This window comes from Meleagris gallopavo, chromosome 1 (assembly GCF_905368555.1).
Source record: "Meleagris gallopavo chromosome 1, MGAL_WU_HG_1.1, whole genome shotgun sequence".
NCBI lineage: Eukaryota > Metazoa > Chordata > Aves > Galliformes > Phasianidae > Meleagris > Meleagris gallopavo.
In genome coordinates this window covers 90962715-90977053 of record NC_139404.1, presented here as the reverse complement: position 1 = coordinate 90977053, position 14339 = coordinate 90962715, and the positions used below count along the sequence as shown (strand labels likewise).

Below are 14339 nucleotides of genomic sequence, written 5' to 3'. Positions count from 1 at the left end.
GTGATTCAAAACCAATTGAATGATTTTTTCCATCCTTCTCAGACAGAGAAAAATTCAGTGGGTCTGAAACCTGATACAGGGCATTTTCTAAAGAGGATCTGTGAGAAGAAAGGATCCACTGCAATGGGAGGCAGGGGAGGTTTGCAGATACTCCTAGGCACTCCTCCCCGGTCCCATGAGATGCAATGAAACATGCATTGAGATGAGTAAGGAAGCCATGGCTTTTTCCCCAAGTTTGACCCAAGCTGATGACAAGGACAGGAGCGAGCAGGTCACCTACGTGGCACTCTGAGGGGCTGCATTTTGGGTGACGAGACTCAAGGATAGGGCCACGTGTACATGGGCTGCTCCATCATCTACAGGATTAATTGATGCAAAACATGGGAAGATGTGCTTTCTCTCTTTGCATTGTAGGACTTTATTAACCTTTCAGGAGCTTGCTGATAGTGAAGTAGAAGCAATGGGAAAATCACTGTTCTGGGAGAAGTGACTTTTGCTGTGTCATTAATAGCACACATCTGGGAGAGATGAAAGCCACCAGCAAGCAATGGACACTGACCCAGTAGTACCCTGCATTCCACCTCTGCTCTCTGATCTGCTGTCTCAATGTCCCTTCTCCCTCCTCTCCAGTTGACAGCATGACCAGGGAGACAAGGAAGCTAGATGGGGAGGCAAACAAGGCTGAAGAACATGATAGTAAGAGTTTGAGGAGAGACCTATCCCAGAGTCAAAGCAGGAGGGAAGGACCAAGTAAAACTGGTGAAGCAAGTACAGAGAGGGGGGAGAAACAGCTGTGGGAAAAACTGAAAAGGATGTATGGCACCTTGCATAGAGCATGAGGGATGGATGCAAGGTCAGTCTGCTGCAAAGACAGAAGAGGGAAATCAGGAACTGTTTGGGTAATAGAGCCAAAGCCCATGACTTCTATTAGCCTAGGACTGAGTCATGCCTGGCAGGGACAAATGTGATGTTACTTAGAAATGGTGGAGAAAGTCACCGTGCCCTGTCTTGACAGACACTGGCTAAACTTGAGCACACGGTCATCTGTGTGACCTTTTGATGCTTTGCTGCCAGGAGCCTCGACCTGGCCAGCACTCCCATCAGCCTGCTGCACCACTGCAGCCCACCCTGGGAAAGAGCTCCTACGTGCAGGGGCTGTCGCTCTGCCTGTGACAAGCACAGATATCTCCGGGTGATAGCCAGAGGAGGTGGCTGTACCACAGCCAGGTAGATCACAAAAAGCCAGGAGATGGTAGGGAGTGTGGGAGTAGAACAAGCAGCCAGGACCAGAGCAAGCCATGAGGCTGTGTCCAAGGAGGTACAGGGACTCGAGGAGGCAAAATGCGAGACGACAGACTTCAGGCTGTCAGGCTGATCCCATGTGCTGTCATTTTCTCTCAGCCCTTGCTAGCCTGGCCTGCAGGCACAGTCAGCAGCTCCCATGCAGCGAAGCTATGAGGATAGGCAGCACAGGAAAGCAAAAAGAGGTCCAAGGTGGAGAGACTCACAAGGGAGGGATCCAGGAGAATCAACCGGAGAGAGGAGAAATGAAGAGTGTGGCACACGAATAATGGGGGAGGGTAGGAGATACAGGGTGAGAGAATAAAATGACATGAACAGAAGGAAGGGAGCTGCAAATAGAAGGGGATGTGGAAACAGCAGAGAGAAACAGATTGCCAGAGTGGTGGAAGTAGAGGAGACCTAGAGGGACAGAATATAATAAGAACTCTTAAAATGAGAGAAAAATAGGAGAGAGAAGGGAGGGAGAGGAAGAGTGAGAGAAGGATTTATGGTCTCCCTGAGAAGGAAGAAAGCTTTGAGCTTTTTTCTCCCTATCTCTCAAAGATTTTGTGAAGGCAGAGAGAAGACCTGTCATCCTCATTTTAAGAATGGAGGAGCTAAGGTGCAGAGGCTGAGGGATGCAGTGGATGAATGAGATGGCAGAAAAAAAGCTTAGCTTCCTACTTAAACACTCCTGTCAGAGACACAGGTGAAGAACAACCCTGATGTTCTCCTCTTGAGCATAGCAGAGAAAGATCACTACCCAGAGATAGTAGGAAGATAGCTTGAGAGAAGAATGAGAGATCAACCAAAGTAGCTAAAGGAGCCGCACCTGCTCTTTTTCACCAACACTTAATCTCTAGAGATCCAAATTTAGAGGTACTTGCAGTGAATTAGCCTAGAATGCACCAAAACAAGAGACAGCTCTTTTGGAGAATCATCAGCAGGGACACTACAGCACAGGTCCAGCTGCTAACCTTCCCCAGAAGCTCACAAGGAAGAGTAATAGGGGCTCTGCTCCTCCAGTGCACACACCAACACCTTCCATTTGCAGAGGTTGTTTGTTTGTTTGTTTTTGTCCTTCTAGAGGATCTAATATTTATCCAGCTTCATTTGTACCACCTTCATGTTTCAGCTGCCACTGCAGAAAACTGTCTTTCCGTGCACACAAATAAACATCAAACCCCTAAAGTCACATACACCTGAGTCAAATATGGCATGCAAGAGCCCTGAATAAACCAGATACCCGGTGCCTGTTTGCTCTCCTCTATGCACACAGGCAAACAGAGCTTCCCAGTCACCCACTCTACACAAGAGCCCACAGGATCAGGTGCTCTCTTAACCCCAGGCAGCGCTCCTTCATCACTTGCATGCTCAGGAGCTGTCTAGGATTCCCCTCTCGGTGAGTGACCAAGGTCCCTCAGCTATAAACTGATGTTAATGGCGGGTTGTGTACCTTGTTTGTTTACCACTGAGGAGGAACGGTTGTCGTGGCTGTCAAGATTATAGAAACATTTCCATGACTTCAGACAGCTTGGCATTTTTACATGCAGCTGAGAGAGTGGGTGAATGTACAGATGAAAAATTAAAGAAACATTATTAAAGGAGTACAGAGACTACCTCCTAGCACCACCAAGATGGCTCAGAGAGGCCAGACAGGTCAGAGACGTTTCTGAATAAAATGCACTTTTTCCCCCTCATGTCTCTGAAGAGCTGGCAATAATCAAGCCTTACAACACCTTTCTGGGGTAGATAAGTCAGCCGAGGCCAGCCAAGGTTAAAGGACTCACCGGTGATCACACTTAGCAAACCAGAGAGGAGAATAAAACCCAACAGATCTCGGTCCTGTTAACCAAGCTCTGGAACACCTGCTGACACGCAGGCCCAGGGACGGGACTACGGGGAGGCTGCCATATGCGGGTCCTCAAAGCCAGCATGACAATGGGACAAAGCCGAGCAGCAGCATCCGCTGCGACTTGAAGATGGTAATTGTGAAAGCAAGTGACAGAAGGCTGGGAAGCAGTGCCTAGTTACGAACTGTGGTGCCAACTGTATTAAATATACATTGATAGATTCAATTACAACGAGCATCATGCAAAATGGAAGCGTCTGCAGTCAAGGACCCAGGATGGCAAGATGGGCATAACCCCAAAACATCATCATGTTTTTCAGGAATAAACTCCTGCCTCCTGATTTCATAGCAAATGTGCAGCCTTCTCACTCGGCGCACTGTCCGAAGTCACCCCAGCCAGGGTCTGGATGGTGACACCCAAGCTCCAGTGCTAGTGAGAATTGCCGGTGACTCAGGTTTAGTGGGCTCCATTCAGCTGTAGAGATCCATATCACCTACCTCTGAGCAGCCCTTTGTTATCCGTGTCACCAGAGAAGCTGCAGAGTGAAGTGGCAGAGAAAGTGAGCGACTCATCAGCGAGCCACCGTCAGCTCGCCAGTGCCTGCTGAACCTGGACTAGGATGCGCCGTGCTCACGTGTGTGCTGCCCTGTACCGGTCCGACATGTAGCCCTGCATCCATCTGTGCCAAAACACTGCTGTTCTAGGGAGCCCTGGGAGCATGGGATGTGGCAGAAGGCAAAGCCAGATCCTGGCATCATTAACTGACTCGATGGTTAATGCAATGAATGCATATTGCAAAGGGAAGGTCACCGCTTCGCTCTTCTCCCATTTTTACGCATTTCCTCAGGATTTCAGAGTTATGAAATTATCGCTGTCACTCCCCAGAGCTCCATCCTGTGCTTACCATGACACATAGACTACCCAGACCACCAGTAATGATTTAATTTCCTCCTCCTCAGAGCAAAAATAGCAAGGATAATCATTCAGCACTCCATACACACAGCTGCCACCTGAAAAGTGCAGGTGAGCGCAGTTAAATGGAAAGGCAAGTATGATCTTAGGCCATTTTTTGTACCTGGAGAACTAGACCAGCCGTATTTTGCATGCAAGATTACAGGTCTGTGTGTAGCTGCATTTTCACATTCCATTACTGCAATTGCACACGGCCAGTTACGTGCTTTAGCAGCAGCTTACAAAAGCAACTGCTGCTAAACATACAAAATCCAGCTCACAGATGCAGACTAAAAACACGCTCCTTGTTTTTCTGCCATAGGAAAAACATGCATTTGCTGTCTGCCTGCCCGTTGTGCAAACAGCACCCAGCATACTGCCTCATGCTTACACTTGCACACTGATCCACGTTCAGCCAAGCCTTCTAATAACTTGAAGTGCATACAGCATTTTGCAATTAGAAGCATCTCAAAAATGCAAAAAAGGCCCAGGTTTTGCATAAAAATCTCCCAGCAAGCAGCCGTAACCACTTCTCTGCCTCCAGTGTACTATCTGCTCCAGGCTCCCAAGAAACACAGCACTCACGGTGTAAGACAGTAAGAGAAGAATACCTTTTTCATTTAAACTATAGGGGAGTTTTACCTAGATAGATTGCAATTTCCTGAGCTGGAACCTGGCAAAGCGCCCAGGGCTACGACCACCCCCCTCCTTCGCTTGCAAAAATTACTGTGGAGTCTTCAACAGCCAGAAATAGTTTTCACAGTTTTGTTTTTACGTTTCTTCTGAAAGATGCTGAGGCAAGCTCAGTTGTAAGCAAACCCGGGCGCTGCACAACTTCCAAGAACTAAACTGATGCGCGATGTTCTAAGCACACTATCCCCAAATACCCTACTGAGGAATGGTTCAGCACTGAGTCAGAGGGAAGCGGGCTGAATCACAAATAGCGATTCCTGCAAGCTGCCTTTCCCCCCGCCCCCAAGTCCATGATCCAAGCAGTGACCAGGTTGTGGTTAGCTTGGGAAATCTGATGAGATCACAGTCTGGGGAGATACAGCTTCAGACACTTGAGTTTTTGTTAACCAGCTCCTTGTTTTGCATGGAGACAGGGACGGCAGTTGCTCTACCAGGTTCCCCATATGTTTGTAATACTGTTGTTATGGGAATACATGTAGAGTCCATGTCACTGGCAAGTTGCGCTGCTTTGTGCTGCAAGGACAGAACAGAACTCATTGTCCAACAGAGCACCGAGTTTAGGCATAGCTCAAGCAAAATTTATCGCAGTGTGAGTCACGCTCAGTGCAAAACACATGCTTCATTCACACGATGCTGTGGGACCCTGCCACGCTGTCCACCATCAGGACCCACCTTCTGCAAGACCTCTGTGTTTGAGACCGCTCTTTCTGCAATGGGAGAAGTGAAGGATAAAGTGGGGACAACTTGAGTACTAACGCATGAATCCACATCACAGAGCAAAAGTATCTGCTTCCTAAGTACCCCCAAAATGGGCAATGAGCTTGCTTGCAGGAATATTGTGTGTGTTTATGTCTGCAAGGCTCTTATCAAAACCACTATGCCTGAGAAGCCTACATACACCCTTAGGTGCTGGCAGGGAGCATCTGTGGGGCTCACATCTCTGGAGGCACCAGCAGCAACTGAGGCTCTGCCACATCAGAGTGGCGCTGAAGAACCTACGAGGACAAACCTTCGTGCCTGACAATCCCAAAAAGTGCGAAATGCAAGCGGGAGGAGTGAAAAGTGTTTTGTTTACTGCCAACCCCACTGACTCCTGAGCTATTGCTGAAGATCTCAGCCACAAGAGAGGAGCTGACTGGAGTAACATGCAACCAGCTCAAAGGAATACCAATTTGCGCGTTTAGTCTCCTTTTAGCTGTCCGCAGGCAGTGACAGACACGGCTCCTTTCCCTGCCCCCCCCAGCCCTGAGACATTGCCATTTTCTGTCCCCGTCTCATGCAGCCAGGCACATCCTATGCTGTAGGTGAGGTTTAATTGCATATGCACTCTGTGGGGAATGGCAGCATGGGACAGAGCCGTCCACAAAGGAGAGGGGCAGAAGGCTAAGAATCTTTCCTGTCCTCCAGTCACCCTCACTGATCGACGCATCTAGGATTTTAAAGTGCATCGCTGATCAGATCTGCAGGTTGTCCTAGAAGGAGAAAAGTGACATAAAATATGCACAAGCCTTCCTTCTGTCCTGACAGCAGGTTGAGTTTTCAGATGATGTGGAAACAGCAGCCTGCTCTCCTCCCCCAACATGGTGTCCTCACGCCTTCGCTTCAGTGCTGCCGCCTCACTGCCCTCTCCAGGGCCCTGCTCCCTCCCCAGCATCCCTGCTGTGGCTCTGCCCAAGTCTCCTTGCCATCGCCTTTGTGCCTGTTTAGCCCTTGGCCTCTACTCTCCTCACACCAAGCAGGGGCCCATTAGTGGTCTCTGCTGTTCGGCACAAACCAAAAACAGAAAGGGCATCAAATTGCCATCTGGGGGCAGAACTTGGCCACGCTGCCAACCCGGCTGCAATCCAGGCAGGTGATCCCAGAGAGGATGGGAAGAGCGTGCACATGTGCAATACGTCCATGTGCACAGCATGCCAGCCTCTTTGCCAGGCACAGGCATTGCCTTCCTTCTCTCCTCATCTTCAATAAGAGACACACAGAGAATGTCTGACCCGAGATCAGCTCTCTGCATGTATATGTGCATAAAATTTTTATGGCATTGTTTGTGTGTGTGATGTCTGCAGTGTGCGTATGCTCCATCACAGGACTGCTGTAGTGAACAGAAATGCCAAAGTGTGGCACATCTTGGTTTTTGGTCTTGACTGCCCTGTATCTCACATCAGCTCTCATGCAAAGTCGGATGTAAAATCCTACCAGTGTCTCACTGATAGAATGAGCTCTGATTCACAGCGAGGAAAACAAGAGAACCGAGCCATGCCTACCAAGAACCATGTTTATAACATGTACTCCTTGCCCCTCCGGAGGGACAGCATGCCACTCATGCAGATACATCAGCAAAAACTTGCTGCTTCCGAGAATAGGAGTAGAGTGCATGTGAGAAGCTTGACTTCACCCCTAGGCCTACTTCACCAAAGCTTGGAAAGCATCAGATTTGTCCTTGCTGTCACTAGATTCCAACATAATCAACAGAGATTCACCAAGTCACGCTAACAGAAGGTCCCCTACACCACTCACAGACAAGGCAAGCCACACACTCTCTGCCACCAGCCCTCAGGCTGCTTACGAGGAGCTCTCCCTTCCCCTGCTCAGCAGCGAAACACAGACCTCCACTTCCTCCTGTGCCCCAAAGTCCTGCTGCCCCACATCTGGCTCACTCACGCTTGCCCCTTGCTCGTGCCCTCACTGAGTTCAAAATTCCCCCTCATTTCCAAGCTGCTCCCAGGTCTCCATCGGCCACCCTCATCCCCCTGCTCCCTACCTGCCAGCACCTCTCCTACTGGTTTTCCATCAGCACCAAAACCATTGGAGCCGGCAGCGCAAGCTCCTCACTGGTCCGCCTGCATGAGGCCAGCATCTCCGTCCCCACCTCACTGCCCAACGAGGCCCATTCCAAGCTTCCAAGCCCAGCCCGAGATCTCTCCCCTGCCGTGCCCAAAACCCCGGAGCGCGTCTCCCCGCACGCCTCCATCACCGGGCTTCCGCCTGCACAGCGCGGGATGGAGGAGGCATCGCGGAGAGCGCTACACCCAGCCATGCTTTTCTGCTTTGATTCTTTCGCTGCTTATTTATTTATTTTGCGGAGGGAGGCAGCGATGCCGAGAGAAACCGGCTGAGATTTGTGCCGTGCACGTTTTTTTGTGTGTGTGTGTGTGTGCTTTTTTTTTTTTTTTTTTTTTTTTTTTTTTTTCCAGCAGCAGCAGCAACAGCAGCGAGAGCCTCCATCTTCCCCGCCGGATTGAGCGGGGTCTCAGGACGACGGCATCTCCCTCCCCACCTCCGCTCCCCGCGTCCCCCGGCAGCGAGGCTCCGCTCTCGGCGCCGGCTGCGGGGCACGGCCGCCCGCCCTCTCCCCCTTCGACTCCCGCTCAGCTCGGGCTGCGTCGGGACGCGGGGACGACGGATTCGCGCAGTCCGTCGCTTATTTTCACCGAAACGACCACAAACCAGCGAAACCCGATGCCAAACTTACAGACCTCCCGAGAGGCGCGGAGAGGCTTTCCGAGGGCAGAACCCCTCCGGGATTCACGGAACCCGGGGCGCGAAACGCAACCGCGCGCGGACCGCCCCCTCCACCCTCCCGGGCCCCGCCGACAAAAGACCCCGGGGGGGGATCCCCGGGCCCGGCCGCCAACAGGTGTGACGCGCCCCGCGTCCCCCCGCCGCCACGGGGGAAACCGAGGCACGGCGCCGCCCGCCCGCCGCAAAACTTTCCGCCCCCCGCCGCGCCGCGCCGCGCAGCGCCGGGCCGGACTGCGGCACGCACCGCCGGCGGCCGCCGAGGCGGAGGCGTCCCGGGGCCGGGCCGGGCGGCGGCCGCAGCTTACCTGCCTCAGGCGGAGGGCGCGCTGCGCGGCATGGCGGCGGGGCGGGCGGCGGGAGGCGGCCGGCGGCCCGGCCTGCGCTCGCAGGGCGCTAGGGCAGCATCAAGGCAACTTAGGGGGAAGGCTGGCGGGGCCTATTGTCTGCGCGGGGCGGCGGGGCGGCGGGGCGGCCTCCCCCCGCGGGCGCCGCGGCGCTTGGTACGGCCCAGGCATTCATGCCAAGCGGCTCTGGCGCACGGCGCTCGCCTCCCGCGGCTGCTGACAAGCCGCAAACGAGGCGCCCCCTCCCGCCGCCTCCCCCGCCCCAGCGGCGGGCGGGACGCGTCGCGGCCTCCCCCGCCTCGCGCGCACCGGCGGCGGCGGCCCCCGGCCCCTGGGGACCGCTCCGGCTGGGCCTCCCTCCTTCGCGGGGAGCCCGGCCGAGAGCCGCGGTGCCCATCGAGCTCCGCCACCGAGCTGCTGGGCGGTGGGCGCGACGTGCCCGAGGTGGCGGGAGCCATCTCACATGGCCGTCGTCCCCATCCCAGCTCCGGCTCCTCTTGGGGGGTGCGGGCCCGTGCCCCAGGGACCGCCAGCTCTCTGGGGCTTCCGTGGGAACCCAGTGAGGAAATCGGAGTGGCTCCCAGGCCACGCAACGCCCCTGAGCTCGGGCTGGGGCTGAGCCCTTTGGTGGCACCCCAGCCATCCAGGCCTACGCGCCCTCCATCCTGCAGAAGATAAACTAAAACGTGGCCAGTGTGAATCACGGAGCGGTGTGCCTGGTGCACGGGTTCACGAGGGTTCAGTCGGCACAGCGAGGAGCCACATGACCCACTGTCATAGGTTTCATAACAAAACCACAAAACTCCATCTCAAAAAACACATCCCTGTCCAGGGACAACAAAGGGTTTTTCTGTGAGGCTCAGCGGAAAAGGACAGCGGAGCCCAGAAGTGTTGCACAAGCATCAGCTGGTTTCATTTAATAAAAATAATTATTATAATCACAATAATTGCCACGCGAATAGCTTTTTTGTCCAACGATCTCAAAGACACTTCACTAACTCGAGCAAGTATTTTTATCTAAATTTAACGAGGGGTAAAACAAAGTCAGACAGACAAAGTGACCTACCAAGGTCATCTTGCAAATCTGCAACAGAAGGGAGAATGCATGGTTCTGAATTTAAGAGCCCAACAGAGAAGCCACCTCCCGAACGCAGAGCTCCTACAATCTCCCAAAAGTTTCATTGAGTCATAGAATAATAGAAGTTCTGTATTAGTCCATGTTGCTCTGTGAAGAATTTTAATCAGGTCCAATTTGTAGTTCGGATACTAGGACAGATGCAAATGATGTGTTTCCTAGGAAAGAGAAATGGAGGTCAAGCAAGGAAGAAAGACTGTGACCAAGAATGGCTGGAGATGGAGAGAGGAACAGGCTGGGGGAAGCACAGCCAGGCTAGAAAACCAGTGTGCACACATGCATCATAACTGTACACCAAAGCTTCTTCACGGTGCCAGAGCTCTGCCCTGAGAGGAGCTGAACGCAGTTTGTTTCTGAATGAGAGACCTGGGTCTTGTCAGGGTGCCATAAAAGCTGGGGTACACTCAAGCCATCCTAAAAAGTTCAGGATTTCTACATCTTCTCATATAGTCCTTTAAGGGAGAACAAACCTCCCCAGGCTGCCACAGGTTGAAGCCTGATCATTTTCAGATCCGCATTCTGCTAATGGGAAAAAAACAACCCAGGGCTAAACTCACCTTGTCTAGGAAGGCTGCACCCAGCAGAAACAGCCTCTCTTGGCCGCTCTCAGTCTCACTTTTTAGGCTGCTTTTGTACCTCAATGAAGATGACTTCGTCCTCTCTGCCAGCCCCCGGATCTGCTAGAATCTAACCAGCCCTGGATGAGACCGTGTCTTCTTGCAGATGATGAGAGCTGCTGCTCCTGGCGGGGTGGATTTTCCCTCTTCCTTCATTTCCATAACGTTTCTCTTCTGTTTACTTTCCCATTGCTCTCCTCATGGCCCCAGTTCAGGACAGCGTGTAAGCACATGTTTAATCTCATTGATCTCATGGCACTCCACGTACGAAGGAAAACACGGGTCCCTTCACCAAGTGCTTGTCTCTGAATTCTACATTAAAGAGACGCGAGATAAAATTCAGAAGCGGTCACCTGAGGGTGGACTGGGACGTGGGCATCCCCCTCTCCTCAGGTGAAATGCGGAACAAGCAGAGTGCCGATCCCTGCAGATGCTTCCACCCCAGTGTGTGTCCAGGGAAACCACAACGCCGTTGGCAGGAGAGGAGAGCATACCCTCTCTCCTCAAACAGGCGCGGCTCAGAAGCTGGAGCACTTCCACGGGAGACACAGACTGGAAACGCCAGGGGCAGAGCAGGCAGCACAGGCTGGGGCTTCTGAATCTTCCAGGAGTGCTTTAACCCGCCTGGATGCTGCACCTTACCAGGAAGCATCAGCTTAGCAATTTTGTACAGTGCCCATCCTGGAGGCACGCTCTTGGAGGCACAGAAGCATTTTGTTTCTGGATTCGCCTGCTGCTGTGCTAAGCTTTGTCAAGCAGGAGGACAGGTACAGAGCAGAGCTGCTGAAGCCAGGGATCTCACAGTCAAAGCTGATGGGCCTGAGGGTTCTGGGCATCCCCAGAACCAGACATCAGCTGAGCAAGGGTTTGCAGCGTCGTATCTTGCACACAGGTATCTGAAATTCATCTGAATCCTGCTTCAGGAGATCAAGAGCTTTACTTGACTCATATCTGGGATTAATTTCCCTGTCTGTCAAGTAGGAATTACAATATCCCTTATTGGCACTTCTTAATTCAGACTGTATGATGTTTGGTGGGTTTATTTGTTTGCTTTGGGGGGAGAGAGATAAAACATTTTCTGTATGTGCATGTACATACAGAATGATATGATAGGACCCCAACTCTAGTTAAAGTGATGAGATGGCTCCTGTAAAGAGGCAGATAGTGGGATAGTCTAGTTTACATACATACCTGCTTCCTTTTTCCACTGCACTGAAGCATTCATCTCCCACCTCCTCTACAAATGTTTCAAGAATGAGTAAAGAAACAATAGTACTGTGCTTGTCTTGTGTCCCAAGCAGGAGTACACACACTTGCACCATGCAGACCTGTGCATGCCCAGTAGACCAGACACCTCTGCGAGGCACATAGGCAGATCACCTGCACAGCAGGTCTGACAATGTGGGGATTCGTTAGGCGTTGTGTTTCAGTCCTTGTATGCTATACAGTACACCTCACCAGCGTGCAATTGACCTATCCTGAATTTCTGGATGTTCAGCAGCCCAGCTATCTGACAGACCCGATGAGCATGTGGAAAGGAAACTCTGATATTCCAATTTCATCCCAACAAAATTCCCAGGTGGAGAAAGATGAGAAATCCGGGGAAATATGCACAAGTGGAAGATCACCATGCTGAAAAAGACAGGTTGATTCACCTGTACCTGTGCAGCAACCATTCACACCTCTTCTGCTCTTTGCTGCTATGCCTCACCTCGTGCTCGTTCCTCTTAGCTGAGTGCCCAGGTTGTTCAGAAAGATAGGGGTTCTCAAGTAAATGCTCCTCTGAACTGGCCTGGCTCTGCTTGTCCACACGTAACACATCCCTCCTCACAACGCATCAGCTGGTCGTGCATGTTGGCTGTCCCTCTGTCCCTTGTAGCAGATGTTTTGAAATGTTGCACTTGGTCACGTTTTACTGCACTTTGGGGAGTCTTTTACTCGGCCCCATTAGTTTTCCCCACTGTCAATGAAGCCTAATGCCATTGCCATAGAAGCTTCATTCCTGGTCAGACCTCAGATAAAATATTCTTAAGAAAACCTCAGAAATCCCATTATTGCCAATTTTCAAACCATCTGTTCCTTTTCTTAAAGTCCCTGATGTTGGATTCATGGGCTTATGCAAGAATCTCTGTTTTCACTAAAAAAGGAAAAGTCGCTTTTCTAGTTCCCAAAAGCCTCCAACACTGGAATACCAGAGGAGGACTCTGAAGTGATTGTGCACTTATCTCAAGCCAGATTTCTGAGATAATGCCCTGATTTGCAGGTCCTGGCTCTCAGTCTTGCTCTCTGGGAATGAGAGCGCACCGTTCAGCTGCTTTTAGAGACCTTTCTGCTGGAAGCATAGGGGATGCACTGTGAAGTATGGGAAGAGGAGGGAAGGGATAGCTCTGAAGCAGTGCATTATAAAGGTGTTCTTAAGCCTTCACAGCCAGAGGCGGAGGGGGGGAGACCGGGGGGGGGGAGGGATTGTTCCTGTTGCAGTTGCATTGTTTTATGGTGGTGTCATGCAATGAGATGGTGCCGGTTGTGGTTGTAACCAGCAGGCGGAGCTGAGCTGAATAAACAAGAGCGAGCTATTCATAGCCATAAGGAGGGCAGAGCACTCCTCTCCTAGCAACAAAACCAGAAGAAGAGCAGTAAGAGCTCTGCCCAACTGGGGAAGAAATGTGCGCGAAATGTGGATGTTCTTCCCCTTCCAAGCAGTTCCTCTTCCATTGCTGAGATGCCTAGAGACCTCTCACCTGTCCCGCTTGCTCTGCCCAATTGCCCTGTTTGAACTCAGCACTGTAGTACTTACACAGGGTTTAGTAAAGTCCATTCTCTGGGAGTTGGACTAGCAAACGCCCTTTTCTGCTTTAAAATGAGAAATGCAGGAGAGGCAGAAGGCGGAACACAAACCTGTGCTGCAGACTGTTGCACCCAGGAACTTGGTGGGATGAGGGCTCTGTTCTGCTGTCTCAGGGCTGCTGATGTACCACCCTTGTTCCACAAGCAATTGGAAGGCTGCTCCATCTTGCTACTTCTTCACTCATTTCTCCTTATCCAAAGTCCAGTGATGTCAACATGTGCACACAGTGCCTGATGTTTTTTCTGAAGGGGGAATCCTAAGGCAGAGCTCTGGAAGTTTTGGGTGCATGCAATAAAGCCCAGAACAAAGTCTGTTAAACACAGAAGGACATTTTGTAAAGGAAGCTAGCACACCTCACTGTTTGAAAGATTAGACATGTAGTAGCAAGGTACTGACAAGTGTTCCAAACACCTGTAACATTGCCAGTAAATCAAGCAAAAGCATTTGTCAGCTCATCATTTGGAGAGTAATGAGGTAAGTACTATAGAATTTAGACTAGGCAAAGAGGCCTGCATCCATCTGTAGGAGATATCACCGCAGTGAAAAGTCACTATTTAAGAAGAAACTTACAGACTTCCAGCAGAGGGAATCCAGTCCATAATGAAAAGTGTCCCTTGTTCTGACCTCTGCACAGTGCAGACATAGAGCCACACCTCTGGAAACCAGCAAATCTGCCTTCATCATGCTACCATCACATAATTACCGTATGCAGACTTCTCAGCTTGTGAGTCCACCAGTCCATAAGCTTCACAAATGACTCAAAATCAGAATACAGGTATTGTGTTCTCTGATACACCACAATAAGCAGATTTTTGAACGACATTTTAGTTTTCCAACAAGTTTTTAGTGTGTGAATTTAATAAATTGCTGGGAACAAAAAAAGGAGGAGGGTAATCATAGGCACAATTACAGTGTCTATCTGGAAGGTTGCATACTAGGCTTCTAGATCTCTTGCAAAACATGCCACCACTTGAACTCCAGCAGTAATTATCTTTTACGGAGTTTGGCAGCAAGAGAAGGCCTCGACTCACAGTTTGCCATTCAGTTACAAACTTTCTGTTAAAGGAGAATGACAAAATCCAGGAATCCCAGCTTTCA

General features: G+C 51.1%; 2 protein-coding genes across 3 annotated transcripts in view; one reads left to right on the top strand and one right to left on the bottom strand.

Moving 5' to 3' along the window:
- The window catches only part of LOC146545512 (uncharacterized), a 45269-nt gene extending 34402 nt beyond the window's left edge, over positions 1-10867 (bottom strand). The window contains exon 1 of one of the 2 annotated variants that reach the window (XM_085240678.1): positions 10334-10867. The gene's annotated coding sequence lies outside the window, so the exon portion shown is untranslated. Of the gene's footprint in view, positions 1-8602; positions 8740-10333 lie in introns of those variants that run through there. The other variant, XM_085240666.1, reaches the window with a different exon arrangement.
- Positions 8633-9588, top strand: LOC146545513 (uncharacterized). Its single transcript, XM_085240657.1, has one exon. The coding sequence runs from the start codon at positions 8633-8635 to the stop codon at positions 9317-9319; it is 687 nt and encodes a 228-aa protein (XP_085096783.1). The 3' UTR covers positions 9320-9588.
- Positions 10868-14339: the final 3472 nt, after the last annotated feature.

Bases quoted from the DNA above. Each gene is read 5' to 3' on its own strand.
- LOC146545513 (XM_085240657.1), top strand. From the start codon at position 8,633: ATGGCGGCGGGGCGGGCGGCGGGAGGCGGCCGGCGGCCCGGCCTGCGC.